This window comes from Eutrema salsugineum, unplaced genomic scaffold (assembly GCF_000478725.1).
Source record: "Eutrema salsugineum unplaced genomic scaffold, Eutsalg1_0 scaffold_7, whole genome shotgun sequence".
Lineage (NCBI taxonomy): Eukaryota > Viridiplantae > Streptophyta > Magnoliopsida > Brassicales > Brassicaceae > Eutrema > Eutrema salsugineum.
In genome coordinates this window covers 958,858-976,558 of record NW_006256486.1, presented here as the reverse complement: position 1 = coordinate 976,558, position 17,701 = coordinate 958,858, and the positions used below count along the sequence as shown (strand labels likewise).

General features: G+C 39.1%; 2 protein-coding genes across 2 annotated transcripts; both read right to left on the bottom strand.

Moving 5' to 3' along the window:
- Window positions 1-154: 154 nt before the first annotated feature.
- LOC18010719 lies at window positions 155-6,910 on the bottom strand. The gene is made up of 5 exons (XM_006392712.2): window positions 6,662-6,910; window positions 6,187-6,287; window positions 877-925; window positions 598-783; window positions 155-508 (listed from the first exon to the last, which is right to left on the bottom strand). Exons 1-5 carry the CDS (start codon window positions 6,851-6,853, stop codon window positions 428-430), a joined length of 609 nt encoding a protein of 202 aa, XP_006392774.2. The 5' UTR covers window positions 6,854-6,910; the 3' UTR covers window positions 155-427.
- Window positions 6,911-14,614: 7,704 nt separating this feature from the next.
- On the bottom strand, window positions 14,615-16,464 carry LOC112082799. The gene is made up of 3 exons (XM_024150318.1): window positions 16,118-16,464; window positions 15,442-15,704; window positions 14,615-15,312 (listed from the first exon to the last, which is right to left on the bottom strand). Exons 1-3 carry the CDS (start codon window positions 16,462-16,464, stop codon window positions 14,615-14,617), a joined length of 1,308 nt encoding a protein of 435 aa, XP_024006086.1.
- Between the last annotated feature and the right edge of the window lie 1,237 nt (window positions 16,465-17,701).

The window sequence follows — 17,701 nt, the reverse complement described above, 5'->3', positions numbered from 1 at the left end:
AAGAACGAGAATTACACACATTTCAGACCATTTAGTTGAACTACGCAATTATCATAATTGACCATATATGTCTCTACGAAACCAGTCTTAAAGATATGAGCTTTGTAATGTAGAAGCACAATATATAATCTCTCTTTCGTTCTCTTCCGTTAGGTTTAAGGCATGTATTAGTCACTGTAACCATAAAAAACAGTCAAGAATCATTCATTCTTTTCCCCGATTACAAATATCCAAAAGCAGGATTAAAAACCCATTAAACAGGGGCACAGCATAATCTCTGAGTTGCAAAGATTGAAAGAACAATGCCGTTATTACGGAAACCCTGGAAACGTATCATGAAAAATAAACGGGTACCGTCTAAGTCGAGGCAAGATCTAGAATCAAAGGCAGCGATGAACCTTTTTAAAAAAATTGAAACCAGAGTTCTCTATTTGTAACTCTGCGACACCTCTGCTACGAGCTTCTCCATGAACTGGTATTTCTTATCAAATCCCCAACCAGGATTACTCTGCATTGCCCAAGTTTCAGAAAAAAACATCAATACCTCTAAAGATCAATCTGATAAAAGAGAGTGATGTTTGGTTAAAGTGATCACACCTTAAGACTAAGAGCAGCACGATCTGCAAATCGTTTCACAGAATCAGGTGCACTTTTGGGAACTGTTGTGGCAATTCTATCCAGCTCCTCGTTCTGTTTCTTAGCAGTTACTCGATCAGGACCACTGTAGTGATCAACGATCTCTTTAATAAGGGGAGCTTGCGCCATCACTTCATCAATTGCTTCCTGCAAAAAGTGAAAATATCAAAGTGGTCAAACAGGGAAAACAATATTGCATGGACCCATAAAAAGCAGATATCACAAATTGAACATGCTTACCTCCCATTCTTCTTGATCCTTGATACCCTCGTAAGCCACTATAAAAGGCTTCATGATGGAGTCGCGCAAGCGTTTTAGACAAGTAAGCTTCGATAACTCTGAGAGAACTTGAAACGAATTTGGTTCTTAATTTAGAAGATCAAGAAATCAACTGAATTAATTAGGTTGAGAGTACTCCTCTCAGTGCTGTGCAAACACAAGCTCTTTGGGAAGTTAAGACTTCCTCTTTTTGGTTTTTTTTATTAGTTTTCAAAAGCAAAGATGAGAAGAAAACAAAGCTTCGACTCCTTTATATAGCTCCTAACACAATCCTAAAGCTATAAGAAGTCGTGAGAATTTAAAAGGAAAACTGCAAAAGGGAAAGAAACGAAAAGGAAAAACACTTAATTTGAAGAACACGTAAACACCAACACCTAAAAGACGTGAACCTTCTAGAATAGTTAAGGATGCTCTGCATCAGGTCCCCCGGGGTAGAAGAAGATTCGTCCCTGAATCTGGATCATCATTGTCGCCGCGATAAGGATAGAGATGCTTGACGTTGAAAACATTGGCTGTACGGAGGTCCGACGGCAAACATACACGATAAGCATTTGCATTGATGCGCTCCAATACCTCAATGGGTCCTATCTTTCGGGAACTAAGTTTGTTATAGTCGCTTGCTGGCAACCGCTCCTTCGTTAGAACCACCCAAACCAAGTCCCCTGGCTGATATTCAACAGCTCGGCGATGTTTATCTGCCCGTTCTTTATAAGCGGCTGTAGAGGGCTGAAGATTCTCTGTAGCTTGACGATGAACATTGAGTACATTGTCAACAAAATCAGCTGCTTGTCCATGAAGACGGACCTTATCAGGAAGTGGTGCGAGATCCAAAGGACAACGCGGAGTTATACCATAAACCACTTTGAAAGGACAAAAACCCACACTGCGATTTTGAGCATGATTATGCGCAAATTCAGCGATACAGAGTTTTGAATCCCAAGATTTAAGGTTATCGCCAACTAAACTTCGAAGCATATTCCCCAACGCGCGATTAGTGACTTCAGTTTGACCATCGGATTGAGGATGGTATGCCGTACTCATATCAAGACTAGTGCGAAGAAGCTTCCAAACCGATCGCCAAAAATGACTCAGGAATCGAGTATCCCGATCAGAGACAATAGAAGTAGGAAAACCATGAAGACGGTATATGTCTTGAAAAAATAACGACGCCACCCGAACTGCATCCGTAGTACGCTTACAAGGAATAAAATGGGCCATTTTGGAAAACCTGTCAACAACGACAAAGATGGAATCATTGCCTTTCTGTGTACGAGGAAGACCAAGCACGAAATCCATGCTAATGTCTGTCCAAGGCTGCGTAGGCACCGGAAGTGGTAAATATAAACCAGCATTAGAGGCTGAACCCTTGGCTTGTTGACAAGTGCGACAACGTTCGACGAACCGGATGACATCTCGACGTAAAGAGGGCCAAAAATAAGATTCAGTCACGAGTTGCAAAGTGCGATCTCTCCCTACATGTCCCTCATTATGCAATTATTTAATAATTTGAAGTCGTAAACTATAATCAGGAATGCATAACTGATTTCCTTTGAAAAGAAATCCCTCATGAAGAGTAAACTCTGGAGATGTTCCTGTAGTGACGTCACCCAAAACCCGAGCAAAATATGGATCCGAGCAGTACAGATCCGAAAACGTCGCAAAGCCTGTAACCGAAGCATGCATTATAGATACCAAGTTATGACGACGACTCAATGCATCAGCGACTCGGTTGAGTTTTCCAGCCTGGTGGCGAATTGTGAATGTGAATTGCTGTAAAAAGGCAATCCAAGTTGCATGACGAGAAGAGACTTTGGCTTGGCTATCCAGGTGTTTAAGGGCATCATGGTCTGTGAACAAAATGAATTCCTTCTGAAACAGATAATGTCTCCAATGCTTTATGGCTTGAACAACTGCGTAAAACTCAATATCATAAGTATTATAACGAACTCGAGCCCCTGATAGTTTTTCACTATAGTACGCAATTGGACGTCCCTGTTGACTTAAGACAGCTCCAATTCCTAATTTAGAGGCATCGCTGTGGAGTTCAAATGCTTGCGTAAAGTCAGGTAAAACCAAAATTGGCGCAGAAGTGAGTTTGTGCTTGATATCCTCAAATGCGCATGAAGCTTCAGGAGACCAGCTGAATTTCCCCGCCTTCATACAGTCTGTAATGGGCGCCATAATGGTACTGAAGTGAGGGACAAAACGACGATAAAACGAAGCAAGCCCATGAAAACTGCGAACTTCGGTTAAAGAGCGGGGCTCAGGCCACGAACGAACAGCTTCGACTTTGCTCTTATCAACCGATAAACCATCCTGTGATACCACATATCCCAAGAAAAGGACGTGATCAGTACCAAACTCGCATTTTTGTTTTGCAACAAAAAACTTGTCTCGCCGTAAAATTTCCAAGACGCTCCGTAGATGTTGAAGATGATCCTCTAATGTTGTACTGAAAATCAGGATATCGTCAAAGTAGACGACAACAAATTTTCCGATAAACGGTCGCAGAGCCTGATTCATGACACGCATGAAAGTACTAGGGGCGTTAGACAATCCAAAGGGCATGACAAGCCATTCAAACAACCCTTCGCGAGTTTTAAAAGCTGTCTTCCACTCATCTCCAGGTTTGATACGAATTTGGTGATATCCACTCTTGAGATCGAGTTTAGAGAAAATTTTTTCCGTTCCAATTTGATCAAGTAAGTCATCGAGCCGAGGGATAGGAAATCGATAACGAACTGTAATTTTGTTAATAGCACGGCTGTCAACGCACATCCTCCAAGACCCATCTTTCTTGGGAATCAATAACGCCGGAACAGCACATGGACTCAGACTTTCCCGAATATGACCTTTAACGAGTAAACTTTCAACTTGACGACGTAACTCTTCATGTTCCTGTGGACTCATACGATAATGAGGTCGATTCGGAAGTGTGGCACCTGGAACGAGATCGATCTGGTGTTGAATATCTCGTAAAGGGGGCAAGCTCAAAGGGAGATCATCCGAAAAAACATCATCAAATTCATGTAATAATGTGGAGAATGCAATAGGAGGTGATGATGTTTGGCCAGATCCAGTGGAAGCCGATGGAAGTTAGGCTAACATAAATCCTGAATCCCGGAGTTCTGTTTCAAATTGCACTCGAGAACAAAGGAGTGTATGTTTAGAACCGAGATCTTTCATGACAGGGAGTTGAATGTCCACTTTATTTGTTGCCAGAGGGAGTGATGCTGGTTCTGGATTTGGAAGAAGAACGATCTTTCTGTTTTCAAAGACGAAGCTATAAGTGTTCTTTTTCCCGTTGTGGCATGTGTCCCGATCAAATTGCCACGGACGACCCAAAATCAGATGACTAACGTCCATAGGTGCGATGTCACAGTAGATGGTATCCTTGTAAAATGCGCCAATGGAAAAAGACACTAGAGCCCGGTGTGTTATTTTAACGTCTGTCCCTTCTGTGATCCACGCTAGAGCATATGGAGCGGGATGATCTTCTCTTTTTAACCCGAGCTTTTTTACTGCTGTTTCAGAGACGACATTCCTGCTACTTCCGGAGTCAATGACTAAATTGCATAACTTTCCTTTAATTGTGCAAGTGGACCGAAAAATATTAGTTCTCAACCACGGTTCTTCATACCCAACAGGAGCTAAGCAAATTCTTCGCAGCATTAAAACAGGGGCGTTAGAATCACCACTTGTGAGGGTCTCCTCATATATTCCCGTATCCTCCTCATCAGCTGAATTATACACTCCTTCGGTGTCTTCTAAGAGCAAACCACGTCGTTGCTGATTTGGACAAGCTGTCTGTCGGTGACCTGGTTCACCACAACTATAACACTTAAGAGCCGGCGGTCGCGTGGAGCGACGAAGGGTAGACTCATCAAGGGTGGTGGAGTTGCGAGGTGCTGTCTGAGATTTTGACACTTCCGGACTATCGTGAGAACTGTTTTCCGTATCAGTACCTGTAAGACGAGGTCGCCAATTTCCAGAATTAGTCCAAGACGAGCCAGCTTTGGACTGTGTTTCGAAAGCAAGAGCTCTCCGATGTGCTTCAGCCACTGTAGACGGATCAAATTGTGTCAATGAATTTTGTAACTGAGGTCGTAACCCACCAATAAACCGAGAGACCAGCTGAATCTGTGTATCGTTGAGCTCGTTTCTTGTGAGTAGAAGGTAGAATTCCTCAGCGTATTCATCCACAGTTCGTGATCCTTGTCGCAGATTTTGCAGTCTAGTGAACATGGTACGGTCGTGGTTTAGTGGGAGGAACTGTCCACGCAAGTGTTTTTTTATTTTTTCCCACGTTGTGATACGAGATTTTCCGGTGCGAGCTCGAGTTGATTTGAGTTGTAACCACCAAGTGGCTGCTCTTCCACGAAATCTTGTCGCAACAAGTGGAACTTGACGATCAGGTGGTACCTGTTTGAACTCCAGCACCTCTTCGACAGTGATGAGCCAATCTAACAAGTCTTCTCCACGAACGCTGCCTTGAAATTCTGGAATATCCACTTTCAACCCGGATTCCCAACGACGATCACCAAGAGGGTTGTTTTGTTGATTATTTCTTCCTTCGTGTTGTCGTTGTTGTAGGTTACGGTTGTTGCCACCATCGCCGTCTTGATTATTGTTATTGTCGGCAACAACAGCTCTGTTATTAGTGGTCATTGCTGCGATCAAGGTTTGCTGATTTTGAGCCAAAGTTTCGCCTAGGGTTTGTATTGTCTGCTGAAACGTGTTCTGCAGATTTTCGTGCATAGCTAGTATCGTACGCTGCAGGTCTGCCATGGAGATTTCTTCCGGTGTATCTTTCTTTGGAGGCATGATGAATCAAACCAGAAACGTCCTGTAATCTGATACCAACTGATGGAGTCGCGCAAGCGTTTTAGACAAGTAAGCTTCGATAACTCTGAGAGAACTTGAAACGAACTTGGTTCTTAATTAAGAAGATCAAGAAATCAACTGAATTAATTAGGTTGAGAGTACTCCTCTCAGTGCTGTGCAAACACAAGCTCTTTGGGAAGTTAAGACTTCCTCTTTTTGGTTTTTTTTATTAGTTTTCAAAAGCAAAGATGAGAAGAAAACAAAGCTTCGACTCCTTTATATAGCTCCTAACACAATCCTAAAGCTATAAGAAGTCGTGAGAATTTAAAAGGAAAACTGCAAAAGAGAAAGAAACGAAAAGGAAAAACACTTAATTTGAAGAACACGTAAACACCAACACCTAAAAGACGTGAACCTTCTAGAATAGTTAAGGATGCTCTGCATCACTTCACCTTCTCAAGGTACTCGCGCAGAGACATTGGTGGCTTCTCATCAATGTCAGGATTCGAACCAAAGGCCGGCATCAGATATTCTGGCTCACACTCAATCTAGAGACAGAGAAAACCTAGAGACTCAACATCCATTTTCATGCAAAGCCAAACAACAACAAAAACAAAAACACTTTTTCCATCGTTCCATTATCTGAAAAGTTCACAATGAAAGAACAAAAAACTCAGAGGCTGTTATCAGTCTGAGAATCAAACAGGCCTAACAAGTTAACAATCACCTCAAAGCCACCACAAGCTATGATCCATATACTACCACATTATAGCGGATGAATTAATATATCAGTGACATTGCTTTCTCGTGAATTCACTATTCCAAATACTACTTGAAGTTTCAGTGTCAGCATTCTCTGCATCAAGTTGTAAGCTTTTCAATGCAATCACTAGAGAGAAAAAAAAAGCCAGAGAAACTTTACCATGAGTTTGGTTTCATAAGCATCCAAAACAGCATCATTAGCAGTAGACGGCAAAGCCCTCTCGCATATATCTTCATAACCTTCTGCTAGCTTTTTCATAATCTCAGGTCCCATTTTGCTAGCAAATTTCTCTCCATCGGCAGAATCACCAACGAATGTACTGATAGCCTCTTGTTCAGCTTCCTCTTCCATCTTATCATCTCTCCATCCTTCACCACCTCTTCCTCTCCCTCTCCCTCTTGCTCCTCTTCCTCTTCCTCTTCCATCTTAATTCCTCTTTCAAGAAAATTAAGCAGTTACCAAATCTATTCGCACTGACATAAAACATTTATTTAATTATATAATATATGACTCTTATAAAATAATAAAACATGATGAAGACTTGATCACATCCAACACTTCTCTTTGATCATGGCTTCATCACTACACCTAGTTCTTCATTGCTTCCTCCAAAGCATGAGGTTTTTCGGCCATCATAAGACACATCTCATGTATAAGTGCTTATCCTTCAACTTCATTTGTTTGGTCCATAAGATCATTGATAGATCAGAAACCTCTTGGACCAACAGATTTTTCTCCTTCTTCATTTGAGTTTTGAACTCCTCTATTTGAAATTTGAAGTTGATTAAATGCATTACTTACTTGATCTATTTGAGAGTTTAGATCATTTTCTCCTCCTTGTTCTTGTGAGTTGATCTTGACTTGTGATATAATCACTTTTCTTTCTCTTTTTTCATCATGGCTCCATTTTTTCTTCTCATCGAATGTCACATCTTTTGACACTTTGATTTTTTCTTCATTTAGCAAAAACACTCTATATCCTTTTGATTTGTTTCTGTAGCCTACGAATATCCCTTTTTTGGTTTTAGTGTCAAGCTTTCTTCTCTTCTCATCCGGTATGTGTATGTAACATACACACCCAAAAAAATTCAAGTGATCAACACTTAGTTTCTTTTCGCTCCATATCTCAATTGGTGTAACTCCTTTCTCGAATGACTTAGATGGCAATCTGTTTTGCAAGTATGTTGATGTTGTAATAACTTCAGCCCAAAACTTGTTAGATAAGTTCTTCTCTTTGATCATTAATCTTGCCATCTCTACAAGTGTTCTGTTTCTCCTTTCCGCAACACTGTTTTGTTGTGGAGAGTAGGGAGTTGTTATCTCATGATGTATGCCACTCTCTTGACATAGTTTGATGAATTCTCTTGATAGAAATTCACCACCTCCATCTGTTATAAGCCTTTTGATCCGATTGGTTCTCCACATAAGGCTTGAATATCTTGAATTTTGTGATCACTTCACTTTTATTCTTAAAAAAATACACCCAAGTCATCCTTGAGAAATCATCAATAAACGTGACGAAGTACTTGCTCCCATTTATTGACTCCGTTTGCATTGGACCACACACGTCTGAATGAATAAGCTCCAAAGTTTTGTTTGTGTTGCTTTGAGACTTTGGAAAACTCCTCCTTGATTTTTTTTCCATCTCACAAGCCTCACATATCCTTTTTATTACTTCAAAATTTGGAAGATCTTCTACAATCTTTAGCGTTTGCATTGTCTTCACCTTGTCATAATTCACATGACCAAAACGCTTGTGCTAAAGATTTGTTTGTTCTTCTTTTTCTTCGAAAGCCACATACGCTTCTTCTCTTGATTTTTTCCAACGAATTGGAAAACTTCTGTCCTTCATCTTGATTTCCAAGATCTTCCTTCTTTTTAAATCTTGAATCACACATTTGTTGTCTTCAAAGATGACTCGATATCCGTTGGATATCATTTGAGAGACACTAAGCAAATTTTTTGCTAGTTCGGGTACATAAAGAACATCTTTGATGACATGATCTCCTTTGTTTGTGGATACTCTTATATCTCCTTTGCCTTCGGACACAACCTTTCCACCGTTACCAATCCTTATGAAAATTTTCTTGCTGCGATCCAAAGTGATGAAGTGTCTAACATATTTAGACATGTGATTGGTGCATCTGCTATCTACCAACCATGTTTCTTCTCCAATTGTTGAGATCTCTTTTTCTTCAACAGCACTAAATAGCATATGACACTCATCTTCATCTTCATCTTCTGATTCTTCAATACTTAGATGTGCTCTTTCACATTTTCTAAGTTTGCAATCTCTGGCTATGTGTCCTGGCTTGTCGCACACATAGCATCTTCTTTCATCGTTTGCACCTCTTTGTGAAACGCTTTTACTCTTCTTTCTGAAACAATCTACCTCATTGTGATTGTTCTTCTTACACACGCCACACCACATGTTGGTCTTCCCATGGCGAATTTTGTTTTGCTTGTTTCCTCCTCTTGAGCCAAGCTTTTCTCCATAAAACACACCCTCATTGATACGATCTTCTAGGAGATTTAAACGCCTCTCATGCGCCTTCAATGTTCCTATCAATTCTGTGACAGAAAGAGTTGATAGGTCTTTTGTTTGTTCAAGTACCCCAACAATATTGTCGAATTGTTGTGGTACGGAGATTAAAATCTTTTGAACCACTTGGTAATCGGACTTCTCTTCTCCATGAACTCTTAGTTGATTGCTCAGATTAATCAACTTAGTTGTGAAATCATTTATGGTTTCACCTTCTTCCATCTTCAGATTCTCATAGTCTCTTCTTAAGGTCTGAAGATTAATCATCTTTACTTGTGAACTTCCTTGGAACTCCATTTCCAAAGCGTTCCAAGCCTCTCTTGCGGTCAATGCGGGAGCAATTCTCGGAAATATGGATTCTGAAACTGCACTTTGAAGGATTTGGAGAGCCAACATGTCTTTCATCAGTAGATCTTCTATCTCTTTGATCAATTCCAGTGTGCTTTCAGAAGATGGATTCGCTGTGATTCCGTTTTCGATAATCTCCCACAACTTCTGTGTCTTCAAGATTGTAACCATTTTGATTTTCCAAAAACCGTATGATTCATCATTGAAGATTGGGATAACTTGCTGCATAGTTGTCTACATGGCTAAGAATCGTACAACACAGATTTTACTCTATTTTTTTTTATCTCTCTCTTTCTTAATTAACACTCAATGTTTTACTTGATTCTTTGTAAATGAAAACCACACAATTTTATTAGATAAACAACTAGTATTTATAGTTACATGACACATTTTCACCAAAGGACATGTCTCTAGAAGACACCCCATTGTAAAGACACATATTGACCAAAGGACATGTCTCTAGAAGACACCTTATTGTAAAGACACATACATACATGTGTAACTGTTTTACAGTTACCAAATCTATTCGCACTGACATAAACAGTTACTTAATTATATAATATATGACTCTTATAAAATAATAAAACATGATGAAGATTTGATCACATCCAACAAAAGAGAGTGGTGTTTGGTTAAAGTGATCAAACCTTAAAAAAAGGCTTCACCTTTTCAAGGCACTCGCGCATAGACATTGGTGGCTTCTTATCAATGTAAGGATTCGAACCAAAGGCCGGCATCAGATATTCTAGCTCACACTTAATCTAGAGACAGATAAAACTTAGAGACTCAACATCCATTTTCATGCAAAGTCAAACAACAACAAAAACAAAAATACTTTTTCCGTCGTTCCATTAACTGAAAGACTAAGTTCACAATGAAAGAACAAAAACCTCAGAGGCTATTATTAAGCTAACAATCACCTCAAAGCTATGATCCATATACTACCACATTCAAATCTTACATGCACAAATAAATAAATAACATGCACTAGGAATCATTTCGATTACATCAATTTTTTACGTTGTGACAAAAAAGTTTTGTTTTTACGTTAGATTGTTGTTATGGTTAAATTTTGTGTATACATACATTATATTTGCAAATTTACTCTTACTGTAGAAATTAATTGAACCGGTACGTTTAATTGGTCATTTGGATGCTTTATTATGTGTAGAGAGCTAAAACTCAGTCTTAACGAAATACATTAGACAAAATATATTTCATTCAATCTTTACGACCTTTACTTATGGTAAAATTTGTAAGTAGAATATAAAGACAAATTATGTTGTCAACAAAGGAATTAACATGCATTTACATTTTTTTGGGAAACACGATTTATTTAAAGTTTATTAGATATTTAAAAGATTTAACTAAGGGGTTTTTGCTAAAAATAACCCAAAACTTGATTTTGAATACAAAAGTATACCCCTGAAAAACATTTGACAGATATAACCTACAAGGGTAGTGAAAAGACCATTTAATCATGTATGTGTAAACAAAAAACGGATGTCCTAATTACCGTTTTCTCCCTGACGAAGTCTACTAAAGTAAAACTGAAGTCTACTAGTAGACTTCATTTGATAAAATGAAGTCTACTAAGTAATTAAATCTGTAAATTTAATTTAAAAATTTATAAAAAATTATTTTGGTATGAAATTTACCATCATAAATTCCGTAATCATAACCCAAATGCAAAAAAATTATTTTTTCACATTGGTAAATGGAAATGTATATTTTTAAATTAAGTAGAAGTAAATTTATTATTTAGATTTTAAAAGTTGTAGACTTCGATATTGAAGTCTACTAAACCGTAAAAATTAACCTAGCGGACATTTAACCGAGATTAAACTGGGAATAACTTCCCTTAACCAAGAGAAACTGCCCTTAACCGGGTAAATTAACCTAGACCCCGGAAAATTAGCAACTTTAACCGGAAAAAACTTACCCGAACCGTACGGAATTACCAGACTATATATACGAATTTTACAGATCCCATTAAAAAAAAACCGTCGAGACTTCGTGTAAAAAAAAAAGGTCGAAGGCGAATTCTGTTTCTCTGCTCCGGCGCCACCGATATACAGAACCGCCGCCGATAAACTCGTTCAGGCAAGTTTTCTTTCTCCAACCACACCCCCATGCTTCCCTACTCCTCTGTATTCATCACCGTTCCGTTTTCGAAATCCCCAGTTTCCAGATCTGAAATTAGGGTTTTTTTTTTTTTTGCAGATCTGCTTTCGCCGTTGGAGGTTAACGTCATTTCCTGCCTCAAAACGGTTAGTAGATGTTGTTCCAAAGTTATATACTTAGCAATTCTTAAATTTCTTCTATCTTCCTATAATTTTTTCCGTCGGGTTTGACTTAGGTTCTCGACGCCAGCTTCATCTAATAAAGGCGGTAACACTATAAACTTTGTAGCCATTTCGATGATTTATTTTAGTAGACTTCATATACAGTATTTATCATGTATTGATTGCTTCGGTTGGGTTCTGTAGACTTCATATGTAGTATTTATGATGTTTTGATTGCTTCATATACTGTTTTTTATGTTAAGATTGCTTCCGTTGGCTTCAGTAGACTTCGCGACTCGGATTGTACTTAGAATGTGAAAGTAGACTTCATTTTGTGAAAGTAGACTTCATTTTGTGAAAGTAGACTTCGTTTTGTGAAAGTAGACTTCTTTTTTTGAAAGTAGACTTCGTTTTGGGAAAGTAGACTTCATTTTGAAAATTAGACTTCATTGTTATAATGTAGACTTCATTTTGTGAAAGTAGACTTCATTTTGTGAAAGTAGACTTCATTTTGGGAAAGTAGACTTCTTTTTTTGAAAGTAGACTTCATTTTGGGAAAGTAGACTTCATTTTGATAAAGTAGACTTCATTTTGATAAAGTAGACTTCATTCGTGTATAGTTTAAAACTGTTACTAGTTTTTCTCATTAGAGCTTTGTTACCGTTGATGCAGGAATCTTTGTTAGATAATGGTGGCTTCTGAATTCCCCAGAAGACTTTACACCAAAGGGTTTGAGCCAGCCCCGGATAAAAGCATCGGCTATTATGCTGAGGTTATCTCGTCGGCATTTGCAAATGAATTGTTTCCTCAGATCCGCGATGCACTGGTTGATATTTTGGAAAGAGTTGCAAGGGAGTCTGCAAAAAACGCTTGCTCGTTTGCTTGTTCATGTAAGTTCCTCAACGAAACTTTCAAGGATCCATCTGTCATTAGGGTTATCAACCTTAGTGCCTTCGTCCAAAAACCCAGTTTGATGAAGCAGTACCCTATGCTCATTGAGGCAGCGATTAGTGCCGGTAATCCAACATCATTGTACCTCCGCGGCATGATCAAGAATACGGTTGATAACGATATTGAGGGTGCCGTTACGTTTTTAAGCAAATCGTCAAATGCTGGAGTCGATACTGCGACTTTAATGCTCGCAATTTGCGGCTCTGCATACGGTCTATATGAGAGAGGACTGGTAATCCTTGACCGTATAGCTGGTTGGAAGTCACGAATGGAGTACATGGAAGGGATTGCAAATCAAGTGATGGATTTGATCGAAGCTTGCAAAGAGCCGACGGTGCATGAGATGTTTCCCAATCCGTTTTCCGAAATCCCCATATGCGGATTCAAGCATCAAATGATCTGTGAGCATTGCTACCTGTATGTTTACTACCAGCTGGCAAATGATGTTTTCAATCGTTAGACGACTATGTTGTAATGGATTACTAGTAGTCTGCTATTATATTTTTGTAATCGTTAACTTTGATGTTATTAAGTTATGTTGTAGGTGAATACTGTTTCCGATATTTTTGGGCAAAATCTCTTTTTTTTGGTGTTTGAATGGTTTGAATTCGTAACTCAGTTACTAAACATTAAACTAAAACCAAAAAACATAAAACATGGAGTCAACTAATTTTACTGCGGCCATTCATTTGCAAATCCAGGGATTGTTTTCCAGAATATGGCACATTCCATCTTCCAGAAGCAAGGACTGCAGAGTTTGTCACCATATGAGTCCACGAGGCTTTCATCATCCATCCAGTGCTGGTTTGGCAGATCCATACAAGCACAACTCCTTGATTGTGCCTTATCAAAAATATGGAAGACCGGTTCGTGAAACACGTCAGGCTTCTTATAAGTGGTCGGGCATCTGTTAATATGCTGCATAGTTTTCCTCATCTTCGTTGCATCTGCCGGAGCTATACCACGAATATGGTTAAATACATCATGGCTACCATCCATGGTTAAAGAGAACATAACCATGGTGTAAGTAGCCATGAGGCATCCTCCATTTGATGACACCTTTAGCAAGTCAAATCCTTCTTGGATGTTATCTTCATAGAAGATTAGAGAAACGGCTCGTAGGTATTGCGCTGTGGGATTTCTACACTCCAAACAGCGCCGAAAGAAAGCGTCAACCCTCCCATGTTGATCCCAGACCCATGGAATCGTCAGAGTTATTAGATCTACGGCTCGTAAAAAGCCCTCTTCATTAGAAATGTCGTTTAGATGTTTGGAGAAAACCCTTGCTATGCAGAGCCCACGGTAGGAACGAGAAGTGATTTTTAGGAGGATATCCCACAGAATGTCGGAGGGGAGAGAGTTAAAGTTTATCGGGTTCGACATCTTCAAAGGGTCTGGAATGAGACTATAATTCGTCTAAACCCGATAATTTATAAGCAAAAAAACAGAACACAAACAGGTACAACGGTTATATGCACCGTTAAAGTCGTTAAAACAGTTACATATATGAAGTCGTTTCAAACATGACCGGTGGAACTAATTATCACACATAAACAGTAGACTTCGACAGTAGACTTCCCAAATAGACTTCTAAAGTTGACTTCCAAAGCAGACTTCTTTGAGAACAATGGATGCTTTGTCTTCCTATTCCGGAGCCTTCTTGTTATTTCCCTGGCTGCGATTAGCGACGGCTAAGTATATTAAATAAAAATTGCAACATTGTTAGATGAGTTTAGCTCAACTTACACAATTCGGTTGGGTATGACCAGGTTGCTTGCATTGGGAGCAGCTGTATACTTTGTGCAGCTTCCTTGGCTTCTTGCTTTTCCTCCTAGCAATTTCTAGCCATGATTGCCACCGAGACTTCTTCCGTCTGCCTGGTGCACGGCGAATGTCTGGTGGCAGACATATTGATGTTGGACCTTCTTGGACCTCTGAAATTTGGGGATATATGTTGGCAGAGTATGCTGCAAACAAATAGTTTTTTTAGTAAGTCGGACATACAAGAGAATCCACAGTTATCCCACCGGCTAATGCAGCTGCAATAGCATGTGAACATGGGATCTTCTCGATGTAAAACACACCACATTCACACATTCCATGTTCCAAATCAACAATACAATTCCTGGTTCCTCCTTTCACATAGTATCTCCAAGTGTCAATTCGGTCCACCTCCATTGCATCTGCATAATGTCCACAAATCGCCAGCAAATACTCCACTCCCCGAGTATTATGTGTTGTGAGACTCAAAGCATCCTCTCTGCGTTTTAAAAACCACCGACCAAGCTTCTCTCGTATGAAATCCAAGAGGAATGAAATGGGATATCCTCGGGCCTTCTTAAGTGCAACATTTATAGACTCTGCGACATTGCTAGTCTTAATATTGTATCTGTCTCCAACAAAGTGAACTCGGGACCAAAGAGAGACATCGGCTTCTTCCAAATAGTCAGCAAGGTCAGGCTTGATCTGTCTCAACTCCGCCATGTACCGGTTGTAGTCATAGAGGTTGTAAGCATAAGCCACACGTTTAACCAAGTACAACAGCTGCTTCCCCCTAAACTTTGTTACTATGTTATGTTGTAGATGGTAGTAGCAGATCCCTCGTTTTGCCCATGGGAAAATAGTTGCACAAGCTTTCTTAATAGAATTATGTCTGTCAGAAACTATCACTAAAGGATAACCATCTGAGACACATTCACGCAGTTTAGAAAAAAACCATTCCCATGAAGCATCATCTTCACCATCAACAATTCCAAAGGCCAAAGGAAAAATCTGAAAGTTTCCATCTTGTGCGGTGGCAACCAACAAAGTACCCTCGTATTTCCCTGTTAGATGACAGCCATCAACCACAATAACTTTTCTCATGTATTGAAAACCAGCAATCGATGCTCCAAATGCGAGAAATAGATATTTGAATTTGTTATTCGAATCTACATGAAGAGCTGATACAGTTCCCGGATTGGCTTTGTTCACTGAATGTAGGTAAGCTGAGAGACTCGCATATCCATCTTCAGCTGTTCCTCTGACCAATTGTTGGGCATATATCAAAGATCTGTAAGAGGTAGTGTAATCCATCCTGATGCCAAACATATGCTTCATTGAAACCCTGACATGTTCTGGTGTAAGTCCATCAATTATGCCGAAATAGCTTATAAACAGCTGGCCAATATACTTAGGAGTAGACTTCCCACGGTGAGCCATTCGATGGGCTACTGAACATGTGTGGTCTTTCACATATTTTGTCACCCAAAAAGTGGATGCATCATTCTTCACGCTCGCTCTAACCATCCATGCACATCCTTCCACTCGACATTTAGCCACAAACAGGTTCTTTGTAGACTTTTGTGTTTTAAAAGCAAATTTTAACATTATGGCTGTCAGTCTAACCTCTGATAACAGCTTCTCTTTTGTAGGGAAACTTGCCCCAACATATATATTATCAGACCATGACATGGGCGTGCTCCCTGTTTCACCATATCGGGTTCTGACCTTTTCAATACAGACTTCATCTTCATCATCATCTTCATTTTCACTTTTCCGTAGACACTGTAATCTTCTCCGTCAGAGTAAGTTGCATCGTCGACATCTTCTCCATCGTCGACATCTTCTCCATCGTCGTTCACATCAGAACTGTCTGCCTCATCATCGGTTGAATCTTCTGAATTTTCCTCAACATCTTCACCAAACTCTTCATCTGATCGTTCCTGGTTCTCCTCAGTATCCATCTCCACTCGACAGGACACACAAAGGCGTAACAAATGTACTCTGCTTAACGCAATCAAGCTTGAAACTTGTCTATCATTGGTGACATGCATTGGAGGTGTATCTGGAGCCATATTTTGCAACATTGAGACTGGTAGTGCGTAGGTTAACTCGATGATCTCAGTCCTCTTGCCCAAGTTATAATCATTTCACGCCATTTCAGTAAGCTGCCCAAAGGTGCAACCATCGTTCAAAAACCACATTCTTCCACCTTTGCCAATGTCAACAACAAAATGCCATGAATTCTCCGTAAACTTCCACTTACCGTACACAACTGGAATTTGAGCCATCCTCTGAAAAATAACCATATAAACCGTGTTAGCAAACACTGCATAGAGACTTTTTGTATCAAAGTAGACTTCGCGATGAAGTCTACTTTGATAAGCTGAGTACCTTAAAAATCGAAAATTCTGATTCAACAAGAAATATTCAATGAAACGGAATAATAAACCCTAGGTAGTTCAATCACTTATTAATAAACAATTGTAAACAAAAAAATTTGAAATTTTTTTCGTAGATTTGCTTAAATGGCGTTTTTACAAAAACGTCTAAACGTGGACTTCTATTGCAGACTTAAAACGTAGACTTCACTACGAAGTCTACTTTTATAAGCTAAGTATCTTAAAAATTGAAACTTCTGATTCCACCATGAATATCCAATGAAATGAGATAAAATTCAATGGGTAGCCCAATCACCTAATAAGAGGCAATTCTGAACCAAAAAGTTTGAAAAATATTTTATACATTTGCTTAAAACGCGTTTTTTAAAAAACATAGGAAAGTAGACTTCTTATTTAGACTTCGAATGTAGACTGGAGGAGAAGTCTACTTTTTCATTGAGAAGTCTACTACTGAAGTCTACTAAAAAAAAGGTTATTTTTGCAATTGACCATTCCGTTGACTTTTCCTTCAGTAGACTTCAGTTGTAGACTTCAGGCAAAAAAGGTTACTTTTGCATTTGACCACCGCGTTGACTAACACAGTAGACTTCTATTGTAGACTTCATGTAAGAGTAGACTTCTCTGGCAGTCTACGTTTGAAGTCTACTTTATAAATAGAAGTCTACGGAACAAAATAGGTTATTTTTGCAATTGAATTTTTTTAGTAGACTTCACAATGAAGTCTACTCAAAAAATATTCCTTCTAAGTTTGACCGAACACAATAAGTAGACTTCACAGAGAAGTCTACTGTTTGTCGACTTCTTTGTGAAGTCTACTGAAGCTTTTTGAAATTTTTTTAATTTTTTAATTTTTGAAAAACATAAGTCAAACACAAAAATGACCTATACGTTTTTGGTCAAACTACAAAAG